This window comes from Eurosta solidaginis, chromosome 2, assembly GCF_040869045.1.
Source record: "Eurosta solidaginis isolate ZX-2024a chromosome 2, ASM4086904v1, whole genome shotgun sequence".
NCBI lineage: Eukaryota > Metazoa > Arthropoda > Insecta > Diptera > Tephritidae > Eurosta > Eurosta solidaginis.
The window spans coordinates 157,130,640-157,147,028 of record NC_090320.1 but is presented as its reverse complement, the minus strand read 5'-3'; the positions used below and the strand labels follow the sequence as shown (position 1 = coordinate 157,147,028).

At 39.1% G+C, this 16,389-nt stretch overlaps 1 protein-coding gene across 1 annotated transcript in view; it reads right to left on the bottom strand.

Annotated features, from left to right (window-relative positions):
• Positions 1-1,261: 1,261 nt before the first annotated feature.
• Positions 1,262-16,389, bottom strand: part of LOC137242434 (uncharacterized) — a 105,893-nt gene continuing 90,765 nt past the window's right edge. Inside the window, exons 2-5 of the mRNA XM_067769720.1 lie at positions 3,101-3,166; positions 2,717-2,898; positions 2,212-2,362; positions 1,262-2,149 (exon numbers count right to left, since the gene is read on the bottom strand). Coding sequence (XP_067625821.1) covers positions 2,019-2,149; positions 2,212-2,362; positions 2,717-2,898; positions 3,101-3,131 — 495 coding nt within the window. The 5' untranslated portion in view covers positions 3,132-3,166 and the 3' untranslated portion in view covers positions 1,262-2,018. The remainder of the gene's footprint in view (positions 2,150-2,211; positions 2,363-2,716; positions 2,899-3,100; positions 3,167-16,389) is intronic.

Below are 16,389 nucleotides of genomic sequence, written 5' to 3'. Positions count from 1 at the left end.
CCTGCAGGAGAAGTATCTAACGTAAAAGTAACTTTAAGTTGCTTACCAATCAACTAGAGCTGTATATTTACTGTAAATTTTCATATACGCGGACTAACTATTTTTGTTCGACGATGGCCGGAATCCGGACAGTTATGGTTACCTCTGCATGAGATGCCAACCACCTACTAACTAACTACTTTTCAACCAAAAAATAGCCAATGGCTACTTTTTGACTACATTTAAACCAGCTGGTAGTTAGTTTGTTTGAAAATATATATAAGCTTATCAGAAAGATGGTAGCTTCTTAGTATCTACTAAACATCAGATTTAAACCCACACCTTTAAACCAGCTAGTACCTAGTGTGTTAGATACTACATATAAGCTATTTAGAAAGATGGTAGTTTATTAATAGGTGCTAAAAACCAGATGTAAACCCGTTATTAAAAAAGTAATTTTTTTATAAAAATTTACATTTTATTTATTAAATTCATTTTCATTGATATTTATAAAAACTAAATATGTATATGTATTAACGTAAAAATAAAAATTCAATATATTTACTTACAAAAATAAATAAATAAATTTTTTTAATGTATTAAGGTTTTGTTTAACCGTAATAATAATTGAAAATAGATATATATATATTTTTGTAACGTAAAAATAAAAAGCCAATCTATTTACTTACTAACATTAAATAATAAATTTGTTGTGTATTTATTTTTTGACAAACAGTAGTAATAATTGAAAATGGATAGGGCTCATTCCATTTCAAGACACCCGGTCCGCGCAGGACATGATTTTTGATTTCGATGAAATTTTAATATGCTGTTCTTTGGTCAAAATAATGAAACACGGGCTTTTTTTGATTGCCTTAAAAAAATTTCTTTTCGGATTTATCAGCAATTGAATTCCATAAAATGCAATGGGTATATTATTCATTCATTTTTCCAACTGTCAATAACTTTGTCAAAAATTAACCGATTCTCATGATTTTTTCTTTCAAATGTTCCTTATTACTTTTAATTTTGTATAAATTTATAGCAATTGTATATAGTTAAAAAAATTATTTTTTTAGTATTTAGTAAAAATTTATGACTTTTTTTCAAAAATTAATATTTCAAAAAAACGGTTACTGTTTTTTGTTTAAGCTTTTTCTATATCGAGTGAGCAGTTTATATTTTAACTTGGCTAAATATCCTTTAGCCAAAGCTTGTTGTTTTCGAAATATGAATTTTTTAATATTAAAATATTTCGCTAAGCCTCCAATACTGTCACAAGAGCCTTTGCCATGCCCTGTTACAAAATCACTGTAATTCTAAAAAATAATAACTGTGATAATAAATGTGATATTTTAATTAATTTTCAGCATTTGGCATTGGTCGCCTTGTATGCTGATTTGTATTGCATCAATATATGGCGAAAAAAAGTTTAATATTAAAAAATTCATATTTCGAAAACAACGAGCTTTGGCTAATGGATATTTAGCCAAGTTAAAATATGAACTGTTCACTCAATATAGAAAAAGTTTAATCAAAAAAAGATAACGTTTTTTGAGAACTTAATTTTTGAAAAAAGACATAAATTTTTACTAAATACTAAACAAAAATTTGTTTTAAAACTATATGCTATTGTTTATAAAGTTATATAAAAGTAACTATAATTACGAACATTTCAAAGAAAAAATCAAGAGAATCGGTTAATTTTTGACAAAGTTATTGACAGTTGAAAAAATGGATGAATAATATACCCATTGCATTTTATGGAATTCAATTGCTGATAAATCCGAAAAGAAATTTTTTTAAGGCAATCAAAAAAAGCCCGTGTTTCATTATTTTGACCAAAGAACAACATATTAAAATTTCATCGAAATCAAAAATCATGTCCTGCGCGGAATGGAATGAGCCATAGGAATGTATTTTAAATTAAATTTGAAATTAGAATTAAATTTGAAAGCAATAAAATATGTGTTAGGTCCTTTCTATATTAGGGTAACGATATGTATGATAATAACTAAAATTAGAATAAAAGAAAGTGTTTACGAAGTTAATTCGGTGTTACGCTTTTTCTCCGCAGCTTTTCGTATAGATACTTTGTGAAAGTATCTTTTTTTTGTTACAGCAAACGCACGCCGGAGTTCAGTAGTTGGATCCGGACTATCAATTGCAGCTGTATGAAAAAAACATTATTGTTAATTATTAAGGTTAATATGTAAATAAAAATTACGTTACCTAATAAAGTATCGAAGAACTGCCGATATTGCTTTAGTCCTTGCTTTCCGTGGATTCCATCTATGTTAATGGCGATGATGACTTCGGTGCTGAATACGTTATCTATTTTTTTTGTCAATTTCCCCTTCAGTAGCGTTTTTAGCGCTTTGATCTGCCAAAGACATGAGACAAATTTATTATGTAAACAAAAGGGTGGGACTATTCAAAAAATTTTTTTTTATTCGACAGTTATAAAAAATTCGAACAATATGACAATAGTAAGTAGAACGCGTACTGATGATGACGGCTTAGCACCCTTCGAAAATACAATTTTTCAAATTTAGAAAAATTAAAAAATAACAATAATTATCATTAGAAAAAAGTTATTGTTCTGGCCTTGAGCTCGAATCGAACCTTGAATTATTCGAATAGTTAACAACAATACTACTGCTCTGCATACATTTGTACAGGCAAAGTTACATACATATGTACATACAATGGTTATGCAGATACATGTATAACTTACATAAACTGCTTTGTTATCTTGGCATATTTTTTCATCTATTTCCTTCAACTCGTCTAATGACTTCAAAGGAAAAGATTTCAGCATATCGTCCGAAATTGAATCTTGGTATATAATTTGCTTTAGTAATATGATGTGTTCTGCCAACGTCTGCATAATAATTTTGTTTTGAGTTTCTACAACGCCTAAATGAATACAAATTTTCATAGTTTAGAATATTTAGACACATATATACCTATGTGATTATTATGCCTATTTTTTTTTATGCATTTCCATGGAAAATTAAATTTGTGCGCTTATCTTTTCATACAAAATTTAAGCGAAAACGCATATGCGTGTGAAAAAGAGGCATAATAATATAATGTTAAATGATCGTTATCAAATTACCTCTAAGTTCTTGTATTTCCTCGCGAAGCATTTTGGAATCTATACAGTTTTCGCATTTATTATTTTCTGAAAAAGAAATAAGATGTTTATTCTTATAGATGTATGCATATATTATATTAATATATTAATATATATTAATAAGCGGACTAACCACAGGTGAAGAAAGGTGGAGGTACGAAGTTAAATTTATGGGACGTACCGAATAATAAATAAATAAATATAAGAACATTTTTGCAATTATTATTTCGAAATGGGAGGTAAACAATCCAAAGTAGAAGAACCCATTTCAAACGTAATTAATTCCATTCAGGTCGTTGACCATAGTGAAGCATTAGAATTTATCGAAATCTTGTTGATAATATTAACAATTTGCAATTGCCTCAATTTGTTTCTCAAATTATACTCAGCTCACAATAAATTCTTAAAGAAAAGATACATGAGCCGAGCAGAGGGTCTAGACGAAGTCTAATTCTAAGGGACAAATATATACCCCAATGGAGAAATGGGAAACCATTCTGAACAAGCTTGTGGAAGAGAAGACCTTGGCGGAAAAGTCTTATAAGTGTATCAACAAAAATACAACCATACTAAGATTTACTGCGTTGAAACACCTCACGACAATATTACAGTCATTAAACAATATAGAAAAAATCATACAAAGGGTATATAGCAATTTAACAGCTAAACATCAGATAAAAGCACAACAAATTTTTTCCAGTGTCAGGGATAAATGTATCCTCATTAAGTAGATATAACGTTGAGACATTGGTCCCAACATCATTTGAAAAGGAAATAGAAATAGATTTTGCTGCACTATTGCTAGAGACTCAACCCAATTTAGGGGAGGCCCCAAAAATTGAAATTACTGATAAAAATCGAAAACGACCGAAAGCGACAAAGTGCCACAAACAATAGTCGAATTTTTAAAGACTGCTTCGTCAGTTCTGCCAGAATTCGATGGTAAAGCTGAGAACTTGAATAGCTTCGTAGATGCTTTGGATATCCTAGAACAACTTAAGGATACCCATGAAGCTATAGCTGTTTCGATGATAAAAACCAAGCTGAAAGGAACAGCCAGAAACCTATTAAGCACTGAAAGCCCAATTGAAGCAATAAAACAAAAATTAAAAACAGCAATTAAAGGTGAATCATTTGAAGTTTTGACAGCAAAACTCCTGAACATCCAGCAACGTAATAAAACGGCAAACCAATACACTGCGGAAATTGAAAGACTCACAAAATCGTTGGAAGGCGCTTACATAACTGACGGACTAGCACCAGAGTTAGCAACCAAGTATGCTACACAATCAGCTGTGAAAGCTATGTGTAAAAACAACTGCAACGAAAAGGTAAAAACCATTACGCAAGCTGGAACGTTCACAACAATGAACGAAGCTATTAAAATTCATTAACAGTTGCACACAGGTAACTGGAAATCCAAATTCAATATTACATATTCGCCAACAAAATCAGTTCCGAAGTAACTTCCGCAGGAGTTACCAAAACAATAATTATAGAGGAAATTATAGATGTTCTTTCAATACCTATAACAATAATAACAATAATAATAATAATAGACAAAATAACCAAAGACCTGGTCGAAATTTCGGATCGCGGGGAAATACCCGCAATACCACCAGAAATGTCCGAAATGTTACACAACAGGAAAACCAACAAACTCCACCTCAATAAATGAAAAATTATACATTTTCAATTTACATCTTAATAGCTACATATCTTCCAGAACAACTCTGAATGATTCCATATCAACCCTCCTAATCGATACGGGAGCGGATATTTCAATAATAAACAAGTAAGGACGGAACTGTATCCGGCTGTGCCGTTCGTAATCTCCAAATAATCGGATTTATAAGATAAGAAATATATAGTGAACAGATGTACATACCTAAACGATTTTTAAGATAAATATAAAATAAAAAATAGGTAGGTACTTTGTGTGAGGATGCAAATTTCAGGTTTTTTGTGGTCTGCGTGTAAAAACTATGACTACGAATCACATATTTCAACAATATATGACGAAAACGTAACTATTTGATGAAATTTGATGAATTTTGAAGCTTCTGGCCGTAAAAAAGGGGCTAAAATGACAGTTTATATGGGGTGTATGATATATATACCACCGATCTCTATGATTTTTTCAGACAACAATATATGCTATATACGTAAGCATTTGGTGAAATTTGAAGCTTCTAGCTGTTAAAACGGGCAGAAATTGCGCAAAGTTTTTTATTTGAACAATCGGTTGTATGAGATATATACTAGATATACCACCGATTTCAAATGACTTTTTGAGACAACAATATATGCTATATACGTAAGCATTTGGTGAAATTTGAAGCTTCTAGCTGTTAAATGGGGCAGAAATTGCGCAAAGTTTCTTATATGAACAATCGGTTGTATGAGATATATACTATATATACCACCGGTCTCTATGATTTTTTCGGACAACAATATATGCAATAACGTAAGCATTTGGTGAAATTTGAACATATCTAAACGATTTTTGAGATAAATATAAAATAAAAAATAGGTAGGTACTTTGTGTGAAGATCCAAAGCTTCACGTTTTTTGTGGTCTGCATGTAAAAACTATGACTACGAATAACGTATTTCAAAAATATATGACGTAAACGTAACTATTTGATGAAATTTAATGAATTTTGATGCTTCTAGCCGTAAAAAAGGGGCAAAAATGAAAGTTTATATGGGGTATATAATATATATACCACCGATCTCTATGATTTTTTGAGACAACAATATATGCTATATACGTAAGCATTTGGTGAAATTTGAAGCTTCTAGCTGTTAAAACGGGGCAGAAATTAAGCAAAGTTTCTTATCTGAATAATCGGTTGTATGAGATATATACTATGTATACCACCGATCGCAATGATTTTTTCAGACATCAATATATGCTACACACGTAAGCATTTGGTGAAATTTGAAGCTTCTAGCTGTTAAAATGGGGCTGAAATTGCAAAAAAAAAAATATATACTATATATATATACTATATATACCATCATATATACATTATATATATCACCGATCTCTATGATTTTTTTACACAACAATATATACTATATACGTAAGCAATCGGTGAAATTTGAAGCTTATAGCTGTTAAAATGGGGTAGAAATTGCGAAACGTTTCTTATCTGAACATTCGGTTGTATGAGATATATACCATATCTACAACCGATCTCTATGATTTTTTCAGACAACAATATATGTTATTTACGTAAGCATTCGGTGAAATTTGAAGCTTCTGGCTGTTAAAATGGGGCTGAAATTGCGAAAATATATATATATACTATATATACCACCATATATACTGTCACGAATATTAGCAAAACTAAGGAGTGCTGCCGTCTCTAAGCCGATGCTAAGCAGTGACGTGAATGCACATCAATAATTCAATCATTATGTATCTACATAAACGAAACAATAACTGCGTCTACATATATGTACCATGTACGTATACGAGCAGCGGAGAGTCAATGCACTAACACATGCATATATCTGAGATACTCTTATAAGTATGCAATGAGAAAAACTATACAATTGTGCAATTGTAGTTACAGCTGAGAAGTTTGAGAGCTACTGGACTAGTAGATTCTGGAAGCGCCTAGAAGATGTATAAAATTGTGCAATTTTAGTTATAGCTGAAAAGTTTGAGAGCTCATGGACAATACTAGTAGATTCTAGAAAATGCGAACGAGGAAACCAAAGAGTATAAAAGGCGACAGATGTAGAGGCGCTGTAAATCAGTTTGATTTGAGCTATCAAGCAGTTTTGATTAAGCGCTATCTAGCGAGCTATAGGAGTATTATTTTGAATAGTAGAGTTTCATTTAAGCTGTCAGTTTGGTTATTAAGCTATTCGTTGCACAGTTTGAGTGTTATTGTGAAGTATTTTAATAAAGGCCATTTTTCCATTATTCAATATTGGAGTTATTTATTCAACAGTTTAGCGATACGAACCTAGCAAAAGGGCAAATAAGAGGATTTGCAAGCAAATTCGTTACAATACTATATATACCACCGATCTTTATTATTTTTTCAGACAACAATATATGCTATATGCGTAAGCATTCGTTGAAATTTGAAGCCTCTAGCTCTTAAAATAGGGCAGTAATTACGAAAAGTTTCTTATCTGAACAATCGATTGTGGGGGATATAGACTATATATACGACCGATCTCATCATATACGAAAGTATATGGTGAAGTTTGAAGCTTCAATCTGTTAAATTGAGGAAGATATGACAAAAATCCTCTTTTTCTGAAAAATCGGTTGTATGGAGGATATATGCTATAGTGGTCCGATCCGGCCGGTTCCGACAAATGTCTAATCGGACACCCAAATACACCCGCCCACCAAATTTTATCAAGATATCTCAAAAATTTAGGGACTAGTTTTCATACAAACAGACAGACGGACATGGCTAAATCAACTCAGCTCTTCATCCTGATTATTTCGGTATAATTAATGGTGGGTCTATCTATTTTCCTTTAAGGACTTACAATTTTGGGTTTCGTGACGAAGTTAATGTACCATTTCATTTTCATGAAAGGTATAAAAATAGGTAGGTACTTTATGTGAGGATGCAAAGCTTCAGGTTTTTTGTGGTCTGCATGTAAAAACTTTGACTACGAATCACGTATTTCAAAAATATATGACATAAACGTAACTATTTGATGAAATTTGATGAATTTTGAAGCTTCTAGTCGTAAAAAAGGGGCAAAAATAACAGTTTATATGGGGTATATAATATATATACAACCGATCTCTATGATTTTTTCAGACAACAATATATGCTATATACGTAAGCATTTGGTGAAATTTGAAGCTTCTAGCTGTTAAAACGAGGCAGAAATTGCGCAAAGTTTCTTATCTGAACAATCGGTTGTATGAGATATACACTATGTATATATACCACCGATCTCAATGATTTTTTCAGACAACAATATGTGCTATATACGTAAGCATTTGGTGAAATTTGAAGCTTCTAGCTGTTAAAATGGGGCTGAAATTGCAAAAAAAAAGTATATATACTATATATATACTATATATATATATATATATATCTAATATATATTATAAATGGGAAAGTTTGGATGTTTGGATGTTTGGATGTTTGGATGTTTGTCCAGACGTTTGTCTTTGTGACTCAATAACGCAAGAACGGCTGGACCGATTTGGATGAAATTTTGCACACATATAGCCAATAGTCTAGAAGGATCTACTAGCTATATATTTTTCAAAAGGGCGTGGTCCCCGCCCCCTAGGAACAGTTATAATTTAATTATTATATTTTTTCGTCTTTGCGACTGAATCACGCCAGAATGGCTACACGGATTTTGATGAAATTTGGGACACAGACAGTAGTCTACTAGCGAAATTTTTTTCGAACATGGAAAGAGGGGTAGGGGTCCCACGACCCCTTCGAGAAATTATTTTTCATAATTTTTACACATTATAACTTTACGTATACTGGCCTTCACCAATATCACAGACTCAAGGGGTCAAATAAGTCGAGGGCTTACAAAGTAAGCAGTGACACCCTCCGCCCGCCCCCCTTTATCTCCCCCTCTGGTGTAAAATCCATAAATTGTTATAACTCAATCTAAATTTTCTTCTAAATCAATAGTTTTTGGTATCTGGTACATACAGAACGAGATCTAGACAATTTTGGAGGAACGATCAGTGGTCCTCTCCTCTACTTCCGCCATCCGCCATCCGCCCTCCATCAATTGTTTTTATTAGCACGCTTTTATTAGCTTTACCTGTATGTTTCTATCTAACTTTTTATTGGCTCCAATGCGCCTGCTGCCTTATTAACATGATTTTATAATTAGCTTCACCTTATTTGTAATCCCGTAAGGGTCATATCGAGACCCTTCCGGGATCATTTCTGGATGGTTTTCGGGATCGGTCCGGGATTACGCCGGGGTAATTTCGGGACTTTTTCGGGACTATTTCGGGATCATTTTGGGACCCTTCCGGGATCATTTCTGTATAGTTTACGGGATCCGTCCGGGATCCCGTCGGGGTTATTTTGGAACATTTTCGGGACTATTCCGGAATCATTTCGGGACTATTTCGCGATCATTTGGGGACCCTTCCGGCATCATTTCTGGATGGTTTTCGGGATCCGTGCGGGATGTCGTCGGGGTCATATGGGGACTTTTTCGGGATCATTTGGGGGCTCTTCCGGCATCATTTCTGGATGGTTTTCGGGATCCGTCCGGGATATCGTCGGGGTCATTTGGCGACTTTTTCGGGATCATTTGGGGGCTCTTTCGGCATCATTTCTGGATGGTTTTCGGGATCCGTCCGGGATCTCGTCGGGGTCATTTGGGGACTTTTTCGGGATCATTTTGGGGCTCATCCGACATCATTTCTGGATGGTTTTCGGGATCCGTCCGAGATCCCGTCGGGGTCATTTCGGGACTTTTTCGCGACTAATACGGGATCATTTGGGAACCCTTTCGGCATCATTTCTGGATGGTTTTCGGGATACGTCCGGGATCCCGTCGGGGTCATTTCGGGACTTTTTCGCGACTAATACGGGATCATTTGGGAACCCTTTCGGCATCATTTCTGGATGGTTTTCGGGATCCGTCCGGGATCCCATTAGGGTAATTTCGGGACTATTAGGGGATCATTTGGGAACCTTTCCGGCATCATTTCTGGATAATTTTCGGGATCCGTCCGGGATGCCGACGAGGTCATTGGACGACGAGGTCATGGAAAGAGGGGTGGGGGTCCCACGACCCCTCGAGAAATTATTTTTCATAATTTTTACACATTATAACTTTACGTATACTGGCCTTCACCAATATCACAGACTCAAAGGGTCAAATATGTCGAGGGCTTACAAAGTAAGCAGTGACACCCTCCGCCCGCCCCCCTTTATCTCCCCCTCTGGTGTAAAATCCATAAATTGTTATAACTCAATCTAAATTTTCTCCTAAATCAATAGTTTTTGGTATCTGGTACATACAGAACGAGATCTAGACAATTTTGGAGGAACGATCAGTGGTCCTCTCCTCTACTCCCGCCATCCGCCCTCCATCAATTGTTTTTATTAGCACGCTTTTATTAGCTTTACCTGTATGTTTCTATCTAACTTTTTATTCGCTCCAATGCGCCTGCTGCCTTATTAACATGGTTTTATAATTAGCTTCACCTTATTTGTAATCCCGTAAGGGTCATATCGAGACCCTTCCGGGATCATTTCTGGATGGTTTTCGGGATTGGTCCGGGATTACGCCGGGGTAATTTCGGGACTTTTTCGGGACTATTTCGGGATCATTTTGGGACCCTTCCGGGATCATTTCTGTATAGTTTACGGGATCCGTCCGGGATCCCGTCGGGGTTATTTTGGAACATTTTCTGGACTATTCCGGAATCATTTCGGGACTATTTCGCGATCATTTGGGGACCCTTCCGGCATCATTTCTGGATGTTTTTCGGGATCCGTGCGGATCTCGTCGGGGTCATATGGGGACTTTTTCGGGATCATTTGGCGGCTCTTCCGGCATCATTTCTGGATGGTTTTCGGGATCCGTCCGGGATATCGTCGGGGTCATTTGGGGACTTTTTCGGGATCATTTGGGGGCTCTTCCGGCATCATTTCTGGATGGTTTTCGGGATCCGTCCGGGATCTCGTCGGGGTCATTTGGGGACTTTTTCGGGATCATTTTGGGGCTCATCCGGAATCATTTCTGGATGGTTTTCGGGATCCGTCCGGGATCCCGTCGGGGTCATTTCGGGACTTTTTCGCGACTAATACGGGATCATTTGGGAACCCTTTCGGCATCATTTCTGGATGGTTTTCGGGATCCGTCCGGGATCCCGTCGGGGTCATTTCGGGACTTTTTCGCGACTAATACGGGATCATTTGAGAACCCTTTCGGCATCATTTCTGGATGGTTTTCGGGATCCGTCCGGGATCCCATTAGGGTAATTTCGGGACTATTAGGGGATCATTTGGGAACCTTTCCGGCATCATTTCTGGATAATTTTCGGGATCCGTCCGGGATGCCGACGAGGTCATTTCGGGACTATTTCGGGATCATTTGGGATACCTACCGGCATCATTTCTAGATGGTTTTTGGGATTCGTCCGGGATCCCGTCGTGGTCCTTTCGGGACTTTTTTTTCGACTAATACGGGATCATTTGCGGACCCTTTCGGCATCATTTCTGGATAGTTGTCGGGATCCCGTCACGGTAATTTCGGGACTATTAGGGGATCATTTGAGGACCTTTCCGGCATCATTTCTGTATTGTTTTCGGAATCCTTTCGGGATCCCGTCAGGGTCATTTTGGGACTTTTTCGGGGCTAATACGGGATGATTTGGGGATCCTCTAGGGGTCGTTTCGTGACTTTTTCTGTTTTATTTCGAGATCATTTGGGGACCCTTCCGGCATAATTTCTTGATGGTTTGCCGGATCCATCAGGGTCATTTCGGGACCATTTTGTGATCATTTGGGGACCCTTCCGAGATCATTTCTGGATCCGTCCGGGATGCCGTAGGAGCCATTTCGGGATTTTTTGTTACTTTTCCGGGATAGTTTTTGGGCCCTTCCGGGATCATTTCTGGATCTGTGCGGGATCCCATCTGGGTCATTTCCGGACTATTTCGGGATCATTTCTAGATCCTTCCGGAAGTATTTCTGTATGGTTTTCGCGATCCGTTGTTGATTCCCTCGGAGCCATTTCGGAACCTTTTCTGGAGTATGTCGGGGTCATTTGGGGACTTTTTCGGGATCATTTGGGGCTCTTCCGGCATCATTTCTGGATGGTTTTCGGGATCCGTGCGGGATCTCGTCGGGGTCATTTGGGGACTTTTTCGGGATCATTTGGGGGCTCTTCCGGCATCATTTCTGGATGGTTTTCGGGATCCGTCCGAGATATCGTCGGGGTAATTTGGGGACTTTTTCGGGATCATTTGGGGGATCTTCCGGCATCATTTCTGGATGGTTTTCGGGATCCGTCCGGGATCCCGTCGGGGTCATTTCGGGACTTTTTCTCGACTAATACGGGATCATTTGCGGACCCTTTCGGCATAATTTCTGGATAGTTGTCGGGATCTGTTCGGGATCCCGTCACGGTCATTTCGGAGCTAATAGGGGATCATTTGAGGACCTTTCCGGCATCATTTCTGGATAGTTTTTGGAATCCTTTCGGGATCCCGTCAGGGTCATTTCGGGGCTTTTTCGGGATCATTTAAGGATGGCTTTCAGGATTCGTCCGGGAACCCGTCAGGGTAATTTCTGGACTTTTCCGCGACTATTTCGGGATCATTTTGGGACCTTCCCAAGATCATTTCTGGATGGATTTCGGGATTTGTCCGGGATGGCCTCAGGGTCATTTTGGGACTATTAGGTGAGCATTTGAGGACCGTTCCGGCATCACTTCTGGATGGTTTTCGGTATCCGTTCATATTCCCGTCGGAATAATTGCGGGACTTTTTCGGGATCATTGTGGTCCCTTCCGACATCATTTCTGGATGGTTTTTGGGATTCGTCCGGCATCCCGTCGGGGTCATTTCGGGACTTTTTCTCGACTAATACGGGATCATTTGCGGACCCTTTCGGCATAATTTCTGGATAGTTGTCGGGATCTGTTCGGGATCCCGTCACGGTCTTTTCGGAACTATTGGGAGATCATTTGAGGACCTTTCCGGCATCATTTCTGGTTAGTTTTCGGGATCCTTTCCGGGTCCCATCAGGGTCATTTCGGGACAGTTTCGACATCATTTAAGATTGGTTTTCAGGATTCGTCCGGGATCCGTCAGGGTAATTTCTGGACTTTTCCCAGACTATTTCGGGATAATTTTGGGACCCTCCCAAGATCATTTCTGGATGGATTTCGGGATCTGTCCGGGATGCCGTCAGGGTCATTTTGGGACTATTAGGTGATCATTTGAGGACCTTTTCGGCATCATTTCTGGATGGTTTTCGGTATCCGCTCAGGATCCCGTCGGAATTATTGCGGGACTTTTTCGGGATCATTTGGTGTCCCTTCCGGCATCATTTCTGGATGGTTTTTGGGATTCGTCCGGCATCCCGTCGGGTTCATTTCGGGACTTTTTCTCGACTAATACGGGATCATTTGCGGGCCCTTTCGGCATCATTTATAGATAGTTGTCGGGAGCCGTTCGGGATCCCGTCAGGGTCTTTTAGGAACTATTAGGTGATCATTTGAGGACATTTCCGGCATCATTTCTGGATAGTTTTCGGGATCCTTTCGGGGTCCAGTCAGGGTCATTTCGGGACTTTTTCGGGATCATTTAGAGATGGCTTTCAGGATTCGTCCGGGAACCCGTCAGGGTAATTTCTGAACTTTTCCGAGACTATTTCGGGATAATTTTGGGACCTTCCCAAGATCATTTCTAGATGGACTTTGGGATCAGTCCGGGATGCCGTCAGGGTCATTTTGGTATTAGGTGATCATTTGAGGACCTTTCCGGCATCAGTTCTGGATGTTTTTCGGTATCCGATCAGGATCCCCTCGGAATCATTGCGGAACTTTTTCGGGATCATTTGGGGTCCCTCCCAAGATCATTTCTGGATGGATTTCGGGATCTGTCCGGGATCCCGTCAGGGTCATTTAGGGGTGCGTTCGAGATCCCGTCAGGGTCATTTCGGGATTTCTTCGGGACTATATTGGGATCATTTCTGGATGGTTTATGGGATCCGTCCATGACTCCTTAAGGGTCATTTCGGGACTATTAGGTGATCATTTGAGGACCTTTCCGGCATCACTTCTGGATGATTTTCGGTATCCGTTCGGGATCCCGTCGGAATCAATGCGGGACTTTTACGGAATCATTTGGGATTCCTTCCGGCATCATTTCTGGATGGTTTTCGGGATTTGTCCGGGATCCCGTCGGGGTTATTTCGGGACCTTTTTGGGGCTAATACGGGATCATTTGGGGATCCTCTAGGGGTCGTTTCGTGACTTTTTCTGTATTATTTCGGGATCATTTTGGGACCCTTTCGGCATAATTTCTTGATGGTTTGCCGGATCCATCAGGGTCATTTCGGGACCATTTTGGGATCATTTGGGGACCCTTCCGAGATCATTTCTGGGTCCGTCCGGGATGCCGTAGGAGCCATTTCGGGATTTTTTGTTACTTTTCCGGGATAGTTTTTGCACCCTTCCGGGATCATTTCTGGATCTGTGCGAGATCCCATCTGGGTCAATTCCGGACTATTTCGGGATCATTTTGGAATCCTTCCGGAATCATTTCTGTATGGTTTTCGCGATCCATCGTGGATCCCCTCGGAGCCATTTCGGAACTTTTTCTGGAGTTAGTCGGGATAATTTAGGGACCCTTCCTGGATATTTTCTGGATGGTTTTTGAGATCCGCCCGGGAGCCCGTCAGGGTCATTTCGGAACCTTTTCGGGATCATTTTGGAACACCTTCAGGGATCATTTCTGTGTGGTTCTCTGGATACGTCTAGAATCGTGTCGCTCTCATTTCGGGTTTTTTTGGGACTATTCGGGGAACTTTTGGAGACCCTTTCGGGGCATTTCTGGATGGTTTTCGGGATCCGTCCGCGATAGCGTTGGGGTCATTTCGTAGCTTTTTCTGGATAATTTCGGGATCATTTGGGATCCTATCAGGTTATCAGCTCATTTAGTTCTTTTTTTTAATCAATTACAAAAATAAAATGCATTAGACAGAAAACAAAATTTTAAACAGATAATAAGCAGGCTAACGCGAATAGCCCCTTATGTTTAAAATTTTCCTTGCGGACGGGGCCGCGAGTAAAGGCTAGTCTAATATATATTATAAATGGGAAAGTTTGGATGTTAAGATGTTTGGATGTTTGGATGTTTAGATGTTTGGATGTTTGGATGTTTGGATGTTTGTCCAGACGTTTGTCTTTGTGACTCAATAACGCAAGAACGGCTGGACCGATTTGGATGAAATTTTGCACACATATAGCCAATAGTCTAGAAGGATCTACTAGCTATATATTTTTTAAAAGGGGCGTGGTCCCCGCCCCCTAGGAACAGTTATAATTTAATTATTATATTTTTTCGTCTTTGCGACTGAATCACGCCAGAATGGCTACACGGATTTTGATGAAATTTGGGACACAGACAGTAGTCTACTAGAGAAATTTTTTTCGAACATGGAAAGAGGGGTGGGGGTCCCACGACCCTTCGAGAAATTATTTTTCATAATTTTTACACATTATAACTTTACGTATACTGGCCTTCACCAATATCACAGACTCAAGGGGTCAAATAAGTCGAGGGCTTACAAAGTAAGCAGTGACACCCTCCGCCCGCCCCCCTTTATCTCCCCCTCTGGTGTAAAATCCATAAATTGTTATAACTCAATCTAAATTTTCTCCTAAATCAATAGTTTTTGGTATCTGGTACATACAGAACGAGATCTAGACAATTTTGGAGGAACGATCAGTGGTCCTCTCCTCTACTCCCGCCATCCGCCCTCCATCAATTGTTTTTATTAGCAGCTTTTATTAGCTTTACCTGTATGTTTCTATCTAACTTTTTATTCGCTCCAATGCGCCTGCTGCCTTATTAACATGGTTTTATAATTAGCTTCACCTTATTTGTAATCCCGTAAGGGTCATATCGAGACCCTTCCGGGATCATTTCTGGATGGTTTTCGGGATCGGTCCGGGATTACGCCGGGGTAATTTCAGGACTTTTTCGGGACTATTTCGGGATCATTTTGGGACCCTTCCAGGATCATTTCTGTATAGTTTACGGGATCCGTCCGGGATCCCGTCGGGGTTATTTTGGAACATTTTCGGGACTATTCCGGAATCATTTCGGGACTATTTCGCGATCATTTGGGGACCCTTCCGGCATCATTTCTGGATGGTTTTCGGGATCCGTGCGGGATCTCGTCGGGGTCATATGGGGACTTTTTCGGGATCATTTGAGGGCTCTTCCGGCATAATTTCTGGATGGTTTTCGGGATCCGTCCGGGATATCGTCGGGGTCATTTGGGGACTTTTTCGGGATCATTTGGGGGCTCTTCCGGCATCATTTCTGGATGGTTTTCGGGATCCGTCCAGGATCTCGTCGGGGTCATTTGGGGACTTTTTCGGGATCATTTTGGGGCTCATCCGGCATCATTTCTGGATGGTTTTCGGGATCCGTCCGGGATCCCGTCGGGGTCATTTCGGGACTTTTTCGCGACTAATACGGGATCATTTGGGAACCCTTTCGGCATCATTTCTGGATGGTTTTCGGGATCCGTCCGGGATCCC